General features: G+C 42.6%; 1 protein-coding gene across 9 annotated transcripts in view; it reads left to right on the forward strand.

The window, feature by feature from the left end:
* NRXN3 (neurexin 3) overlaps positions 1–17,847 on the forward strand; it is a 1,815,083-nt gene that overhangs the window by 556,399 nt on the left and 1,240,837 nt on the right. For all 9 annotated transcript variants that reach the window (XM_059890636.1, XM_059890635.1, XM_059890634.1 and 6 more), the window contains exon 7: positions 12,524–12,962. In XM_059890636.1, coding sequence (XP_059746619.1) covers positions 12,524–12,962 — 439 coding nt within the window. The remainder of the gene's footprint in view (positions 1–12,523; positions 12,963–17,847) is intronic.

Here is a 17,847-nt window from a genome sequence, read left to right on the forward strand (position 1 = left end):
TCGTGTCCGACTTTTTGCAACCCCATGGACTGCAGCACGCCAGGCCTCCCTGTCCATCACCCACTCCCAGAGTTTACTCAAACTCATGTCCATTGAGTTGGTAATGCCATCTAGCCATCTCATCCTCTGTCGTCCCCCTCTCCCCCTGACTTCAATCTTTCCCAGCATCAGGGTCTTTTCTAATGAGTCAGTTCTTTGTATCAGGTGGCCAGAGTATTGGAGTTTCAGCTTCAGCATCAGTTCTTCCAGTGAATATTCAGGACTGATTTCCTTTAGGATGGACTGGTTGGATCTTGCAGTTCAAGGGACTCTCAAGAGTATTCTCCAACACCACAGTTCAAAAGCATCCATTCTTTGGTGCTCAGCTTGGAACCATGGACCAGGGATTATAAACTGGTAGTCTTTGAGATCCAGCTTTCAGATATGTATTGTTTGACCCACAGAGTGTTGGATCACCAAGCCTTTTTAAATTTTATTTTTTTTAATTCATCTCTAATGGAGTATAGTTGCTTTACACGTTGTTAGTTTCTTCTGTACTAACACAACAAGTGAATGAATGAATCAGCCATACATATACATATATTTCCTCCCTTTTGGATTTTCTTCCCATTTAGGTCACCACCGTGCATTAAGGAGAGTTCCCTGTGATAGTATGTTCGCCCAACCTTTTAAAAATTTTTTTAAATGTATTTAATTTTTAATTGAAGGATAATTACTTTACAGAATTTTGTTGTTTCTGTCAAACCTCAAGTTAGTTAATCGCCAGTATTTCTCCTACAGGTTTCAACTTTATCTGGAGTCTTTCCGGCCTTTACTTTGAGTCTCAGGACTCTCATATTTCTTGGCTCTTGCCTGTGATTCTGAAACTCCATTCCCATTTTCTATTTCTGGGGCTCGGTTTTTATCTTTGGCAGACCCTGAGTGCTGTGAGCAGAACAGCAACCTGGAAATGATGTCCGTGGTATGCAGTGGCGGGGGCTCAGGGCCTCAGCCTGGGTGTCAGCTGCAACTCAGCAGGCGAGTGAGTCTGCTGACCCCTGTTAGCCAGACCAGGGGTGCAGATGTGGCCTTGGCCATGCCAAATATCAGCTTCTCTGGCTTTGGAAGCTAAGAGGACCATCTGCTGCCCCATTTGTGCTAGAAGTTCACTGTTGGAATTTGGTCAGTGGTACACTGCGGCAGAAAATGATGTTAAGGATCATGAATCCTAAATCTGTACAAGGGCCTGGTGTGTGAGAAAGACAAAAAATAGATACCACTAGGCGTTTTCATATCTTATAAATGCCACACTAGGCAACTATTTATTTATTTTTCCTAATTTGCTGCATCAGGTTTTAGCTGTGCGTGGACTCTCTGCACACGAGCTTTAGTACTTGCTGCCCAGGGGCTTCGTCATCCCAAGGCTTGTGGGATCTTACTTCCCTGACCGGAGACCTGCATTGTAAGGCAGATTCCTAACCACTGGGCCACCAGGGAAGTCCTGATTTTGTAATTTGTAATTTTTTATTCTACCTTCAGAATTTGTTAAATCCAGAGTCTGTCGTTAGACTCTTGAGTGGACACGTGGCTTAGAACTTACCCTCACAGGGAATCTTCCCTTTTTTTTTTTTAAGTAATGTATTTATTTTAATTGGAGGCTAATTACTTTACAATATTGTAGTGGAATCTTCCCTTTCTAATGACTCCATGTCAGGCTCTCCTCTCTGTTGATCTAGTTATGGCTTCTCACAGAAAATAACAAAATGAAGAGAAGCATCAGAAACTGCTAAAGCATTTTGTAGCTATGACACATTACCTCACAGGCCTCTTACGGCCCTGTGAAAGGAGACGCGTTACCTGTAAGTCTTCGACGTGAAGAACGTTAACCATTGTCCAAGGTCACACAGCCGGCAGGGGAGGAGCTGGACTCGGACTGTACTTACTGAGGCGGGACGTCCGTGACCTTGACCTCTGCCTTGTGCTGCCAACTGAGTCCAACATCAGATTTAATGAAGATATGAGCATTTATTAAGCACCGCTACAACTAGGTGCTGGTTCAGATTTTTAAAGCTGTAATGCATATGTTTTGCTGATAAGATATTTGAGGTTTACTCAAAACAGTAAGACCCGTGCTTACTGAAAGGTAACAAGGTTGAATGTTTGAGTGACAGATGAGTTGAGTAGACGCTCCTCAGGAAGGAAAATCACCACCAACCAGAGTCATCAGTTGCATGAAGGGTCGAGGGGGAAGTAATATAGAGAAAGTAGGATATGGGAGTCTGTGACTGCCCCAGACGCAAGGTGCTTTCCCAGGGCTTCTTATTTATTTACACAGGGTAGAAATGTCACACAATAACAAGATTACCCCCAGGTTTATCTAGAAACTGCACAATCCTGAAAGCTGAAGAGAAAAAGCTCATTTCGTTATTATCTATTGTCAAAGGATTATGTTGGGGTAGGGAATGAATCTTTGTCCGTTGCTGGTCATATGTAAACTGCTCTGCACACAGGTATAAAGTCAAAAGGCTTTACTGGGATTTGTTGTCAATGCTGTTCCACCCCAAGGCCCCTGACATTGGCTTTTCACCACTCTGTTTCGTCTGGCCCACATACTCCAGAGGATGTCCCCCAGAGTCCTGACTTCAGACACCGTCCACTGACCTGGGTCGGAACAGTGATGCTCTGTCATCAAGTCACAGGCCTGTGAGTCACAGTCCTATAAGACGATCTGGTTTTTTTTTTTTTTTTTTATTGAGATTGTCCTATATGTAGACACGTAGAGGATTACAGACACTTCAAAAACAAGAGAAAAGAAAGGCCGTGTGGTAAATCTGCTCTTCCTGGACAGGAGAAACAGAACCACAAGGCCATCTGGGAACCGTGGGGAACAAACTCACACTCCCAGATTCCTTCTGGGTCCCTGGCTGGAGAGCCCAGGGATGTGGCATTTATCACAGAATATGTGGATGTATATTCCCAGAAAGCTGAAAACAGCGTCCAGAGTGTCCTGGGATAAGATGGAAGAGAGAGGAAAATACTCCCATGCGTTCTTGATAGATGGTGACTCTCTTTATTGTATTGTTCTTGCTATCATAGCTTGTCTTGCTCCTGGTATTGTTCCTGTGTTCCTCTGTATCAAAGATTGGGGAGACATACACAAGAGGTGGTGTTCTCAGTTCAGTTCAGTCGCTCAGTCATGTCCGACTCTTTGTGACCGCATGAACCACAGCACACCAGGCCTCCCTGTCCATCACCAACTGCCAAAGTCTACCCAAACCCATGTCCATTGAGTCAGTGATGCCATCCAACCATCTCATCCTCTGTCATACCCCTCTCCTCCTGCCCTCAATCATTCCTAGCATCAGGGTATTTTCAAATGAGTCAGTTGTTCTCAGAGAGTATTTTAATTCTGAGCTTCTGTCCAAAACTATTTTACTATCTGACCTTCTAAATACTCCCATGAACTACTACCCCTTAGATTCACACTCCTGGGCTTGCCATATTCCTTGAGCATCATGGAAGAGTTTAAAAAGCACAGCATATAGATTAGAATAACCTGGGGCTTCCCAGGTGGTCCAGTGGTTTTGAATCTGTGTGCCAGTGCAGGGGACATGGGTTCAATCCCTGGTTCAGGAAGATCCTACAGGCTGCGGAACAGCTAAGCCCGCGCACCACAGCTACTGAAGCCTGTGTACCCAGCCTGTGCTCCACAGCAAGAGAAGCCACCACAATGAGACGCACGCATCCCGCAACTAGAGAGTAGCCCCCACTCGCCACAACTAGAGAAAGCCCACATGTTGTGATGAAGACCTGGCACAGCCAAAAATAAACGAATATTAAAAGAACAGCGGTTTCTTTCCCAATCAAGGCCAGCGGTCTGGGCAGGCAGGCAGACAGCTCCGTCATAGGTAGGCAATGAAAGGCTTCCAAGCAAATGGTGGGTATCAGCAAGAACCAGAGTAGTCCAAGAGGGCCTGGAGTGGGTTTGGGGGTAGATCCTGGCAGGGATGAATCATCATTTAGAGGTTGGAGAGGAGAGGAAGGCACTGTAGGCTGGGAAACCTACGTGATGAGCAAGTATGCAGAAGCTTTGACACCAGAGTTCACACTGAAGCCTCCAAGTGCCTCAAAGTGGGGAAGGGAAGGGTAGGGATCCATTAGAGAGGGCAGCCCAGGTAGGAAGGGCTTAATAAGTCTGGATGGAGCTGGGTGTGTTTTTTTGTGCCTGATTTAAGGAGTTTCTACTTTATGGGTAAGCCTGCACTACTAGAGAGCTTAGGAATGGCCACCCCTGGAACATGACCTTGCCCCAGTACAGTCAGAGAGATCTGGGTTCAAGTCCTGGTTATGCCCTTAAGGGACTGTGTGATCTTAGACAAGTGCCTATCCTCTCTGAACCTCATTTCTGCAAAGTGAGGCTAATGTTACCTGTTTCACTTCCTTAATGTGGAAGGTGCACATTAGCATTTTTAAAGTGTCTGGCACATAATAGGCTCTTGGTAGGTGGTGACTGTTTTTACTGTATTGCTCCTGCTCATAGCTTGCCTTACTCCTGGTATTGTTCCTGTGTGCCTCTGTATCAAAGATTAGGGACATTAAGATTAAGACAAGAGGTGTTGTTCTGAGACAGTGTCTTAGCCCTGAGATTCTGTATACCACTGTTTTACTATCTGACCTTCTAAGCATGCACTGCAAGTCCAGTTCAGTTGAGTTTAGTTCGGTCACTCAGTTGTGTCCAACTCTTTGTGATCACATGGACTGCAGCATGCCAGGCTTCCCTGTCCATCACCAACTCATGGAGCCTGCTCAGACTCATATCCATTGAGTCAGTGATGCCATCCAACCATCTCATCTTCTGTTGTTGCCTTCTCCTATTGCCCTCAGTCTTTACTAACATCAAGATCTTTTCCAGTGAATCAGTTCTTCTCATCAGATGGCCAAAGTATTAGAACTTCAGCTTCAGCATCAGTCCTTCCAATAAATATTCAGTACTGATTTCCCTTAGGTTTAATGGTTGGATCTCCTTGCAGTCCAAGGGATCCTCAAGAGTCTTCTCCAACACCTCAGTTCAAAAGCATCAATTCTTCAGCGCTCAGCTTTATGGACCAACTCTCACATCCATACATGAATACTGGAAAAACCATAGCTTTGACTAGATGGACCTTTGTTGGCAAAGTAATGTCTCTGCTTTTTAATATGCTGTCTAGGTTGGTCATAACTTTTCTTCCAAGGATTGGGTGTCTTAATTTCATGGCTGCAGTCAGCATCTGCAGTGATTTTGGAGCCGAAGAATATAAAGTCTCTCACTGTTTCCTTTGTTTCCCCATCTATTTGCCATGGAGTGATGGGACCGGATGCCATGATCTTACTTTTTTGAATATTGAGTTTTAAGCCAGCTTCTTCACTCTCCTCTTTCACTTTCATCAAGAGGCTCTTTAGTTCCTCTTCACTTTATGCCATAAGGATAGTGTCGTCTGCATATCTGAGGTTACTGACATTTTTCCCGGCAATCTTGATTCCAGCTTGTGTTTCATCTAGCCCAGAATTTTGCATGATATACACTACATATAAGTTAAATAAGCAGGGTGACAGTATATAGCCTTGACATACTTCTTTCCCAATTTGGAACCAGCCTGTTGTTCCATGTCTGGTTCTAACTGTTGCTTCTTGACCTGCATGCAGGTTTCTCAGGAGGCAGGTGAGGTGGTATGGTATTTCCTTCTCTTTAAGAATTTTCCACATATTGTTGTAATCCACACAAAGGCTTTGGAATAGTCAATGAAGCAGAAATAGATGTTTTTCTGTTTTTCTGGAATTCTCTTGCTTTTTCTATGATCCAATGGATGTTGGCAATTTGATCTCTGGTTCCTCTGCCTCTTATAAATCCAGCTTGACCATCTGGAAATTCTTAGTTCACATACTGTTGAAGCCTCACTTGAAGAATATTGAGCATTACTTCACTAGCCTGTGAGATGAGTGCAGTTGTGTAGTAGTTTGAGCATTCTTTGGCATTGCCTTTTCTTTGGGATTGGAATGAAAACTGACCTTTTCCAGTCTTGTGGCCACTGCTGAGCTTTCCAAATTTGCTGGCATATTGAGTGCAGCACTTTCACAGCATCATCTTTTAGGATTTGAAATAGTTCAACTGGAATTCCATCACCTCCACTAGCTTTGTTCATAGTGATGCTTCCTAAGGCCCACTTGATTTTGCATTCTAGAATGGTTCTAGGTGAGTGATCACACCGTGTGGTTATGTGGGTCATGAAGATCTTTTTTGTACAGTTCTTCTTTGTGTTCTTGCCACCTCTTCTCAATATCTTCTGCTTCTGTTAGGTTCATACCATTTCTGTCCTTTATCGAGCCCATCTTTGCATGAAATGTTCCCTTGGCATCTCTAATTTTCTTGAAGAGATCTCTAGTCTTTCTTATCCTATTGTTTTCCTCTATTTCTTTGCATTGATCACTGAGGAAGTCTTTCTTATCTCTCCCTGCTATTCTTTGGAACTCTGCATTCAAATGGGTGTATCTTTCCTTTTCTCCTTTGCTTTTCACTTCTCTTCTTTTCACAGCTATTTGTCAGGCCTCCTCAGACAGCCATTTTGCCTTTTGCATTTTTTTTTTCTTGGGGATGGTTTTGATCACTGCCTCTTGTACAATATCATGAACCTCCATCCATAGTTCTTCAGGCTCTCTGTCTATCAGATCTAATCCCTTGAATCTGTTTGTCACTTCTACTATATAATCGTAAGGAATTTGATTTAGGTCATACCTGAGTGGTCTAGTGGTTTTCCCTACTTTCCTCAAGTTAAGTCTGAATTTGGCAATAAGGAGTTCATGATGTGAACCACAGTCAGCTCCCAGTCTTGGTTTTGCCGAATGTATAGAGCTTCTCCATCTTTGGCTGCAAAGAACATAATCAGTCTAATTTTGGTGTTGACCATCTGGTGATGTCCATGTGTAGAGTTGTCTCTTGTGTTGTTGGAAGGAATTGTTTACTATGACCAGTGTATTCTCTTGGCAAAACTCTGTTAGTCTTTGTCCTGCTTTATTTTGTACTCAAAGGCTAAACTTGCCTATTACCCCAAGTACCTTTAGACTTCTTTCTGTTGCATTCCAGTCCTGTATGATTAAAAAGACATCTTTTTGACGTTAGTTCTAGAGGGTCTGGTAGGTCATCATAAAACCGTTCAACTTCAGCTTCTTTGATATTAGTGGTTGGGGCGCAGACTTGGATAACTATGATGTTGAATGGTTTGCCTTGGAAACGAACAGAGATCATTCTGTCATTTTTGAGATTGCCCCCAAATACTGCATTTTTGACTCTTTTGTTTGCTATGATGGCTACTCCATATTTTCTATAGGATTATTGCCCACGGTAGTAGATACAATGGTCATCTGAATTAAATTCACCCATTCCAGTCTGTTTTAATTCACTGATTTCTGAAATGTCAATGTTCACTCTTGCCATCTCCTATTTGACTACTTCTCATTTACCTTGATTCATAGACCTAACATTCCAGGTTCCTACGTAATACTGTTCTTTACAGCATCAGACTTTACTTCCATCATCAGTCACACCCACAACTGGGCGTTGTTTTTGCTTTGGCTCTGTCTCTCCATTCTTTCTGGAGTTATTTCTCCATTGATCTCCTGTAGCATATTCGGCACCTACCGACCGGGGGAGTTCTTCTTTCAGTATCCTATCTTTTTGCCTTTTCATATTGTTCATGGGGTTTTAAAGGCAAGATTACTGAAGTGGTTTGCTAATCCCTTCTCCAGGGAACCATGTTTTGTCAGAACTCTCCACCATGACCCATCCATCTTGGGTGGCCCCACATGGCATGGCTCATAGTTTCATTGAGTTAGACAAGGCTGTGGTCCATGTGTAATCAGTTTGGTTAGTTTTCTGTGATTATGGTTCTCATTCTGTCTACCCTCTGATACATAAGGATAAAAGTCCTAAGCACATCTTATTTGATAATTCAAAGTCAAAACACTTTTAAAAGGATTCAAATTTGTACAAACATACTTACACATGGTCAAAGAATAAAAGATAGTGTGCAGAAGGAAAACGTCCACAAAATTGTCAGAATTATGGGGGCCATTTTGTCAGAAAGGATTCCTCAAGAAAGTAGCATCTAAACTGAGACCAGAAGGACAAGGAGTGTGTACTGGATGTAAATCAGAGCAAGAAAAGTGTTTAGCAGGGAACAAATGGCTCAGATAGTTAAGAATCCACCTGCAATGCAGGAGATCTGGGTTGGATCCCTGGATTCTGAAGATCCCCTGGAGAAGAGAATGGCAACCCACTCCAGTATTCTTGCCTGGAGAATCCCAGGAACAGAGGAGCCTGGAGGGCTACAGTCCATGGGGTTGCAAAGAGTCAGATGCTACTGAGTGACTAACACACAGACAGACAGACAGACAGACACAGGGGAGAGAAGAGGATCATTAAAAGAATCAAAGAGCTTTAAGTCGTCTGGATTAGAGAATGAAAGGATGGGGGAAAGAAAGGGAAACAAGTGGGGAGAGAGACAGGGACAGATCATCCTTGTCTATGTTGAGGGTTATTAAGCAAGGAAATGCCTGATCAGATTTAATGGTTTTGGAAAATTCACTGTGGAACTATGGAGAACATGAGGGGAAGGATCAGGGGGTTCTGTTAGAAGGCCATTGCAGAAATCCAGAGGAGAAATGGTGGTGGACAGAGTCTGGCACTGCGGGAGTAGGCGAGGGGCTGGTTTGAGCGATCCTTAGGACTTGACAGCTGGACAAGCTGCAAGTCCAAACAGCAGCTTTTATAAGCCCGAGGTTGGAGTTGTCACTCTTTGGCACTCTGCCTCTGTCACCCCAGGCTGTGTGACATCTCCCATTAGGAGCTGTTTCCACTTTGTCTCTCATTGCTCCTTGAGGCTAGTTGTCAACCAAGGTGCTCACTGCCACATCTTTTCCTAGTTTGGTCATCAGGCAGGGCTTTCCATTTAGATGAAAGTATGAATTTACAGAAAATACTAAACCAAATTAATGCTTTCGAATTGTGCTGGAGAAGACTCTTTAGAGTCCCTTGGACAGCAAGGAGATGAAATCAGTCAATGCTAAAGGAAATCAGTCCTGAATATTCATTGGAAGGAGTGATGCTAAAGCTCAAGCTCTAATACTTTGGCCACCTGATGCGAAGAGCCGACTCATTGGAAAAGACCCTGTTGCTGGGAAACGTTGAAGGCAGGGAAAGAACGGGGCGGCAGAGGATGAGATGGTTGGATAGCGTCACTGATTCAGTAGAACCTGAGCAAACATCTGGCGATAGTGGAGGACAGGGAAGTCTGGTGTGCTGCAGTCCATGGGGTCACAGAGAGTCAGACACTACTTAGTGACTGAACAACATCTAGTATAGCAACTATACTAGATACTACTTTGCCTTGTAAGGGAGTCCACTGGGGTTTCTTGCCATCATGCCCTCCCCAAGGTGCTGCTACACTTTTGCATGGCCATGCCATTGTCTTGCAGTGGGCAGGTTGGCAGGGGTTCGGGTAGGGAGGTGAAGATGCCAACCATGGAGCTTCTTAATTGAATATCACTGGGCTACAAGGTGCTCTCCTGTCCCTTTCTTATTGGTAGGAGATCCTCAGAAGAACATCAGTTCAGGCCCCTGCCAGTTTTCAATAGTACCCCAGTACTGCTGGAAAACATGGTGTACTATTGTGTTCCTAGGCTTACGTACTATTTAGGATTCTCTACAGTCTACCAGGTATAATATCCCATTTAATCTTGATAATTGCTCTGGGGCTGGAGGGAAAGGGGAACAGTTCTGGAACAGCTATTGAGTCTCCTGCCTTTGGAAATAAATACAATGGGACTCAGAGAGGTTACTCAGCTGTCAGTGGTAAAGGTGTGGAAATTGCAAATAAATAGACAAGTAATTTCAGGGCCATGGAGTAGCTAGAGAGCTCATTTTCAAAGAGCTTTTGAGAGAAGTCTTTGTCTTGCCAGTTCCCAGCTGGGATTCTCTTGTCTGTGTCTCCAGAAATCTGCATTCTAGTTATTCACTGTCTGTCCCAGTCGCGGTTCTGTACCCTTCTCACAGAAGAGTTCCTCTTCATAGGATGCTGCATTCTTTTAAAAGGCCCTTTTCTTTTTATCCTTCTGCCTCCTGTAGAGATATTTGAGTTCTTTTTCCATTTATTGTCTGTCCCTGTGGGATCCCCTATTGTTCTACGTTAATAATTAACCTTTACAAGAGCTCTGGTCATAGGCGTTTAGCCCAAATGCAAAGAAAGCTGCAGTTAGGTTATGACAGAGAGCTCTCACAGGTTGTTGCATGGGGATTAGAAAGGAAAAGCTGCTAGCCATTAAACATTTTTCATTTCTTTTCTCACTCACTTGAGTGATTGCCTAAGAATCTTGCAGTTTTGTTTTTTCTTTTTTTCCTTTTGCACATGGTCAGTCCACTAGAATTAAGAAATTTAGCTTTTGAACTGGGAAGTTGAACATACATGATTTCCAGTGTGTTATTGAAGATGAGCTCATGGGTGCTGGAAGTATAACCCTGTGCTGAATGTCCGTAGGTGTCGAAGCACATGGACTCTGGAGCTAACTCCCTGGGTTCAAGTCCTACTCGGGCACTTAACTGGCTGTGTGACCATGGGCTGGCTCCTTAACTACTGTCCATGTCTGTTTCTGCATCTGTAAAATGGGAGAACGATGGTAGACACGTCAAGTGGGTGTTGTCAGGATCTGATGGGGTGCTAGACTTCAGATCCTGAGTACAGTGCCTGGTAGGAGGTGCTCAGTAAATATCAGTATTGTGACTGTTCTCAGTGTGACTATGATTTCACCCATGACGAAGGCTATATGGTAGGCCTTTTCAATTCTTTGTTGTTAATCAATATGAAAAGGCATACATCTTTGCTTGATTTTCTCCTCATGTTGGGAGAGAGAAGAGAAGCAATTCTACAGGTAGATGTTTGGGATTAAATGATATATACTGGAATGACTCACTCAATTAACTTTTTATCACTGAGATGAGGTGTAAGAGTTTAGCACTTAAGTCTTGTTATTTTACTGAAAATGGAGATAAGACAACTTTCTCAGGGCTGCAGAAAGGACCAAGTGAGTTAACAGTCACCCTCAAAAGAGCTGAGATGTTTGTCCCCATACTCAGTGAACATTCTAAGTGCTTCCCATATAGTAACTCAGTCCATCCTTAAGAAAGAGTCTGTTCCTATATTCCCATTGTCAAAGGAGGAAGCAAACCGGAGGACGTTAAATAACTTTGAAGTTCACACAGCTTGGAAGTAGTGGATGTGGGATTGGAACCTAAATCGAGGTCCTGATTTAGAATTTGAATAAGACAATGTGAAGGACATAGCAAAGCGGTCTACATAATCAGTACTCAGATGCTAGCCCCTTTGCCCTCTGTTTCCCCCTGTTTATTGTTTCGGTATGGATGTGACATTGCCTAGAGATCAAAGGACCAAGACCTATCTGAGGGCGCTGCATCAAAATTCAGTTTTTTTTTGTGTGTGTGTGTGTAATAAAGTTTTATTAAAGTATAAAGGAGATAGAGAAAGCTTCTGACATAGGCATCAGAAGGGGGTAGAAAGAGTACTCCAAAATTCAGTTTTAACAGCAACAAAACCTCTTTAAAATTCTAGTTATGGAACAAGATTAATCCCTACTCTTACATAGGTTATATGAGGTTTAGAAAGTCATAATTTTTTAAAAAATGTTTTAGGGTGTTTCATTCTCTTACTTTATGTGTATAGAGGATACATGCAATGTGGAGAAAAATATAGGTCTTCCCTCCCAATGCTTAACACTCAGTCATCTTAAAAAAAAAAACCAACCTTACAGCAAGATATAGTGAAAAGTAAGTCTCTCTCCACTCCTGAATATTAATTCTACAAATCCTTTCCCTAGTGACCATTTTATAGTCTCTTATGTGTTTCCTTCCAAAAATGTTTAATGCATTTGCAAACGTATATACATAAAATGCACACTTCCTAACACACACACCCACTTTGCATAATGATAGCATAATGCACATGGTTCTGTTCCTTGCTGATTCACTTAACAATATTACTCAGAAAATCCACGTCAAAACTGGGAGCACTACTTTGTTTTTGAGGGCTGCCTCATATTCCGGTATAAGGGTGTGCCAGTCTGTCACTGATGGGCATTTAGGTTGTTCCTGGCCTTTTACTGAGGACACTTCAGTAAATATCTCTGGAAATATTTGTGTCTGCGCAACTCAGTCTCTTGATTTCTGCTTGCATTGTGTAACTTTCTGATGCTGCAAAAAATCAGCCAGAAGGAAACAGACCAAAGGAACACAGTGGAGACACAGGGGCTTCTTCAGGGCTTGTGTGCACCTCAGAGGTTTGTGCAGCTGCTTTTCAAGTGCTGTGGCTCATGTTTCTCATATTATTTCAGACTCTTGTGTCCTGAAGCTTCTTCTCGGGCCTTTTTCCTGAGTTCCCAGTGAGCGATGGATGGTTGCAGCTTGCAAGATTGATTCATATGGCACTTGTTTGACTTTTGACAGGTTGTTTATAAGAATAATGACATCCGTCTGGAGCTGTCTCGCTTGGCCAGGATTGGGGACACCAAGATGAAGATCTATGGTGAGGTAGTATTCAAGTGTGAGAATGTGGCCACACTGGACCCTATCAACTTTGAGACCCCAGAGGCTTACATCAGCTTGCCCAAGTGGAATACCAAACGCATGGGCTCTATCTCCTTTGACTTTCGCACCACTGAGCCCAACGGCCTGATCCTCTTCACTCACGGCAAGCCCCAAGAGAGAAAGGATGCCCGGAGCCAGAAGAACACCAAGGTGGACTTCTTTGCTGTGGAACTCCTCGATGGCAACCTGTACCTGCTGCTTGACATGGGCTCAGGCACCATTAAAGTGAAAGCCACGCAGAAGAAAGCCAACGATGGGGAATGGTACCACGTGGATATTCAGCGAGACGGCAGATCAGGTAGGAAGAGGCAGGGTGTATGCAAACTTCCCTTTCCTTATAGGTTTTTTTTTTTTTTTTTAATGTTTGCACTTGCTGATTCTTCTGCTATTCTCCTTAATGCTTGTTGTAAGATGATGTTACCGAACAAGACACCTGTCTTATCAAAGGCTGACATCCCTCTCCTCATCTCCCTTGTCACTCACTGCACAATGGCTTCAGTGATAGCTCTGAGACCCTGGGACTGAGGATGGTTTTACAAGGAGCATTCGCACTGCTACCAAAGTGACTGTCATGTCACTGGTGTGATGGGTTTTTTTCCCCTTCTCTTCTTAGTCTCCTTTTTCTTATCACCATAGAAACCAATTGTGACATCACAGATGCTACACTATGTGATTACTCTTGGAGAATAAGCCGCACTGTGCAAGGGTTTATGCAACGATGCACCCTTCAATAATTGTCAGGAGTCATATTGCAGGGGAAATTATGACAAGAAAGGAAAAGACAAATTGATTTTTCCTGAAGTCATGTTCAATTTAAAGCCTTCCTTTGGTGTGAAAGCCTATATATTTCACTGTTTGCTCAGACCTCACTAACTCTCCCTTCCTCTTCATAACCTTCTGCATTTGCTTCAAATGGCTTTGTTTCTGCAGCCATGGATCAAACAAGCTAGCCCCAGGCAGTACATAGCCACCCTGGAATAGTAACAAAGGATGGGAGTGGGGAAACACACATAGAGAAGCTGAGGCTTTGCAATGCCTGAACAGTCTGCCTGCTTTCTGTGGACATGTGGCGTTGAAGGTCACATCCTGTGCCATCACAAAGGACATTTCACCCTGAGTAATAATTAGAGCATTTGAATTTCACATTTATTTCCGGATTCTCCATTTAGGTAGTATCATACTCAAGAAATGTCTCTGCTCTGTTTGCCATATTTTGAAGGTTTTACTCTCCTGGTGAACACAAAAATGCCTTCCTTTTGGACATTTCTTTTCTGGGTACATTTGGCCAACAATAGAAAGCAGTAGGTTCCCCGCTGTAGCCAGGGATGGCTGGGCATGCGCGGATGGCTCTTCCGCATCCTCCCAGAGCTGGAGGGATGGCGGAGACGAGCAGTGTTGCCTTTAGGAGGAGCCGCTTAGGTTCTGTGCAAAGGGCAGACGGGTGGCAGATTGCAGATCTGGATGGTTTATTGCCCAGCAGGCTGCCTTATTGATTGCCTGAAATTTGATCAGAACCAAGAGACTTCAAATGAAACGTGCTTGTTGGGCAAGAATAAGCATTTTGTTCTTTTTAAGCAGAAAGCACACAAACTTAATTTCTTCTGAGGCCAAATCTTTCAAAGTTTATCCGTAAATATGTCGGCCGGGGTGGAGCGAGAAAGCTATCTGAGAATTATAAAGGAAACACTCCTGCTAGTTTTTTTTTTTAATATAAATTTATTTAATTGGAGGCTAATTACTTTACAATATTGAATTGATTTTGCCATACATCAACAGGAATCCACTACAGGTGTACACGTGTTCCCCATCCTGAACCCCCCTCCCTCCTCCCTCCCCATACCATCCCTCTGGGTCATCCCAGTGCACCAGCCCTAAGCATTCAGTATCATGCTTCGAACTTGGACTGGTGGTTCGTTTCATATGTGATAGTATACATGTTTCAATGCCATTCTCCCAAATCATCCCACCCTCTCCCTCTCCCACAGAGTTTTTAAGACCATGCACATTGGGTCTTTGGACTGGTCATGGTTGATGGCTTTCATGATTGACTAACCTAGACCTTGGCACAGCTTAAATGTCACCTATCTGAGTCACAGGCAGGCTAGAACATGTAAAATTGCCCCGTATCTGTTTCTGTTTATTCTCAACACTAATTGCTTTTTCAAGTAGGTTGTTATTTTGTCTGGTTAGAACCATCAGACCCATTTTTGACAAACAAGTTTTGATTACAAAACACTTTAATTTTATACTTGGATGCTATGGCATTGGTTAATACTTTGACATACTGATAAATCTGATCAAGACCTATAAAAATTTACTGAGTAAACAAGGTGGCAACAGAAGATGAGATGGTTGGATGGCATCACCGACTCAATGGACATGAATTTGAGCAAACTCCAGGAGATAGTGAAGAACAGGAAGCCTGGTGTGCTGTAGTCCATGGGGTGGCAAAGAGTGGACATGACTTAGCTACTGAATACAACACACACTGATAAATTTGATTAAACCCTATAAAAATTTACTGAGTAAGCAAGGTGGTGATAGAGGATGAGACGGTTGCATGGAATCACCAACTCAACGGACACGAGCTTGAGCAAACTCTGGGATATAGTGAAGGACAGGGAAGCCTGGCATGCTGCTGTCCATGGGGTTGCAAGGAGTCGGACATGACTTAGCAACTAAACAACAAAAAAATAATTTTTATATATAAGCAGCATAACAACATTTTAATATGTTTTTAAATGTATATTTTTATTCAGAAATACTTTCATAATCACTGTTAATTAGAAGTTTAAAAATTCAAAAGGGACACAAAATAATTAGTCTTAGAGACACAAAAATGGGTCTTAGATGTTATGTCAAACTTACAAGTTTTAAAAGTGACATTTATACAGTGTAATTTAGCTCTCATAAGTAATTTTTTATAATCAAATTATTTCAGTAAGAACACAAATTACCATATTGCTTTTTAGATTTTTTTTGTTTTACAATATGTTCTTCTCAATAGATTATTTAAAAATATTTAAACCTGATAGAAACTCATTTTTTAAACAACGTACCTTGGAAGAAATACAGTATCAGAGACACTCCTGTCCTTTACATGCTGTAGAGATGGGAAATACTACAATTGAAAAGGAAAAAAAAGGCTCTTAATGCATTTCCTGGGGAGCACTTTCTGAATATTTACACTTGGGTCTATTGTTCTTTAAACAAGTTTAGATTTGAAGAAATTTCAGAGACGGCTTTTTTAAGAAATGAAGAACTTCATTTCTTCCTGAGAGTATTTTCCAGTACGTTGTTCTTATCAGTTCAGTTTAGTTGCTCAGTCATGTTCAACTCTTTGCAACCCCATGGCTTGCAGCATGTCAGGCTTCCCTGTCCATCACCAATTCCTGGAGCTTACTCAAACTCATGTCCATTGAGTCAGTGATGCCATCCAACCATCTCATCCTCTGCCATCCCCTTCTCCTCCTGCCTTCAATCTTTCCCAGCATCAAGGTCTTTTCCAATGAGTCAGTTCTTTGCATCAGGTGGTCAGCATATTGAAGCTTTAACATCAGTATTTCCAATGAATATTTCAGGTTGATTTCCTTTAGGATTGACTGGTTTGATCTCCTTGCAGTCCAAGGGACTAAGAGTCTTCTCCAACACCACAGTTCAAAAGCATTAATTCTTCGGTGCTCAACTTTCTTTATGGTCCAATTCTCATATCCATATATGACTGCTGGAAAAACTGTAGCTTTGACTGGACAAAACTTTGTTGGCAAAGTACTGTCTCTGCTTTTTAATATGCTGTCTAGGTTGGTTATAACTTTCATTCCAAGGAGCAAGGGTCTTTTAGTTTCATGGCTGCAGTCACCATCTGCAGTGATTTTGGAGCCCCCCAAAATAAATTTTCTCACTGTTTCCATTGTTTCCCCATCTATTTGCCATGAAGTGATGGGACCAGATGCCATGATCTTAGTTTCCTGAGTGTTGAGCTTTAAGCCAACTTTTTCACTCTCCTCTTTCATTTTCATCAAGAGGCTCTTTAGTTCTTATTCACTTTCTGCCATAAGGATGGTGTCATCTGCATATCTGAGGTTGTTGATATTTCTCCCAGCAATCTTGATTCCAGCTTGTGCTTCCTCCAGCCCAGCGTTTCTCATGATGTACTCTGCATATAAGTTAAATAAGCAGGGTGAGAATATACAGCCTTGACGTACTCCTTTTCCTATTTGGAACCAGTCTATTGTTCCCTGTCCAGTTCTATCTGTTGCTTTTTGAATTGCATGCAGATCTCTCAAGAGGCAGGTCAGGTGGTCTGGTATTCCCATCTCTTTCAGAATTTCCCACAGTTTGTTGTGATCCACACCATCAAAAGCTTTGGCATAGTCAATAAAGCAGAAATAGATGTTTTTCTGGAGCTCTCTTGCTTTTTGATGATCCAACGGATGTTGGCAATTTGATCTCTGGTTCCTCTGCTTTTTCTAAATCCAGCTTGAACATCTGGAAGTTCTTGGTTCACTTGAAGAAGACTGGCTTGGAGAATTTTGAGCATTACTTTGCTAGCATGTGAGATGAGTGCAATTATGCAGTAGTTTGAACAGATCTATATTAAAACAAATAGTTATAAAAACATTTCGTTGTTGTTGTTTCATCCCTTAAGTCTTCTCTGACTTTTCTGTGACCCTGTGGACTTTGGCCTGCCAGGGTCTTCTGTCCATGGGATTCTTTAGGCAAGAATACCGAAGTGGGTTGCCATTTCCTACTCCAGAGGATATTTCTGACCCAGGGATCGGACCCGCATCTCTTGTGTCTCCTGCATTGGCTGGCAGATTCTTTACCACTGAGCCTTCTGGGAATCCTTATAAAAAGTTAAGAGTATCTAATTGTGGTGCCTGCTGCCCATCCTGAAGAATATGACTGAGAGGTGATCTTTGGGAACCTTTTATTTTCACTCCCCAACTGGAGGACTGACTCTCAAAACATTTGTGGTCACACACTTAGAGGAGGATTTTGCTCAGGACGGATTGCTTAAGGCTCCACTGTTTAAATCGGTTCCGGGTGCTGTTCTTCACTTGGCAATAGAAGCTCCTTGCTGTTAGTTGGTGATCAGATTATTTCAGTGGAATGTGGTGGGTAAAGAAAGCAGACTGTGCAAGAGAGAGGATGTTGAGGCTTGAGTCCCTTTCTTCATTTGT

This window comes from Bos taurus, chromosome 10 (genome assembly GCF_002263795.3).
Source record: "Bos taurus isolate L1 Dominette 01449 registration number 42190680 breed Hereford chromosome 10, ARS-UCD2.0, whole genome shotgun sequence".
NCBI classification, from domain to species: domain Eukaryota; kingdom Metazoa; phylum Chordata; class Mammalia; order Artiodactyla; family Bovidae; genus Bos; species Bos taurus.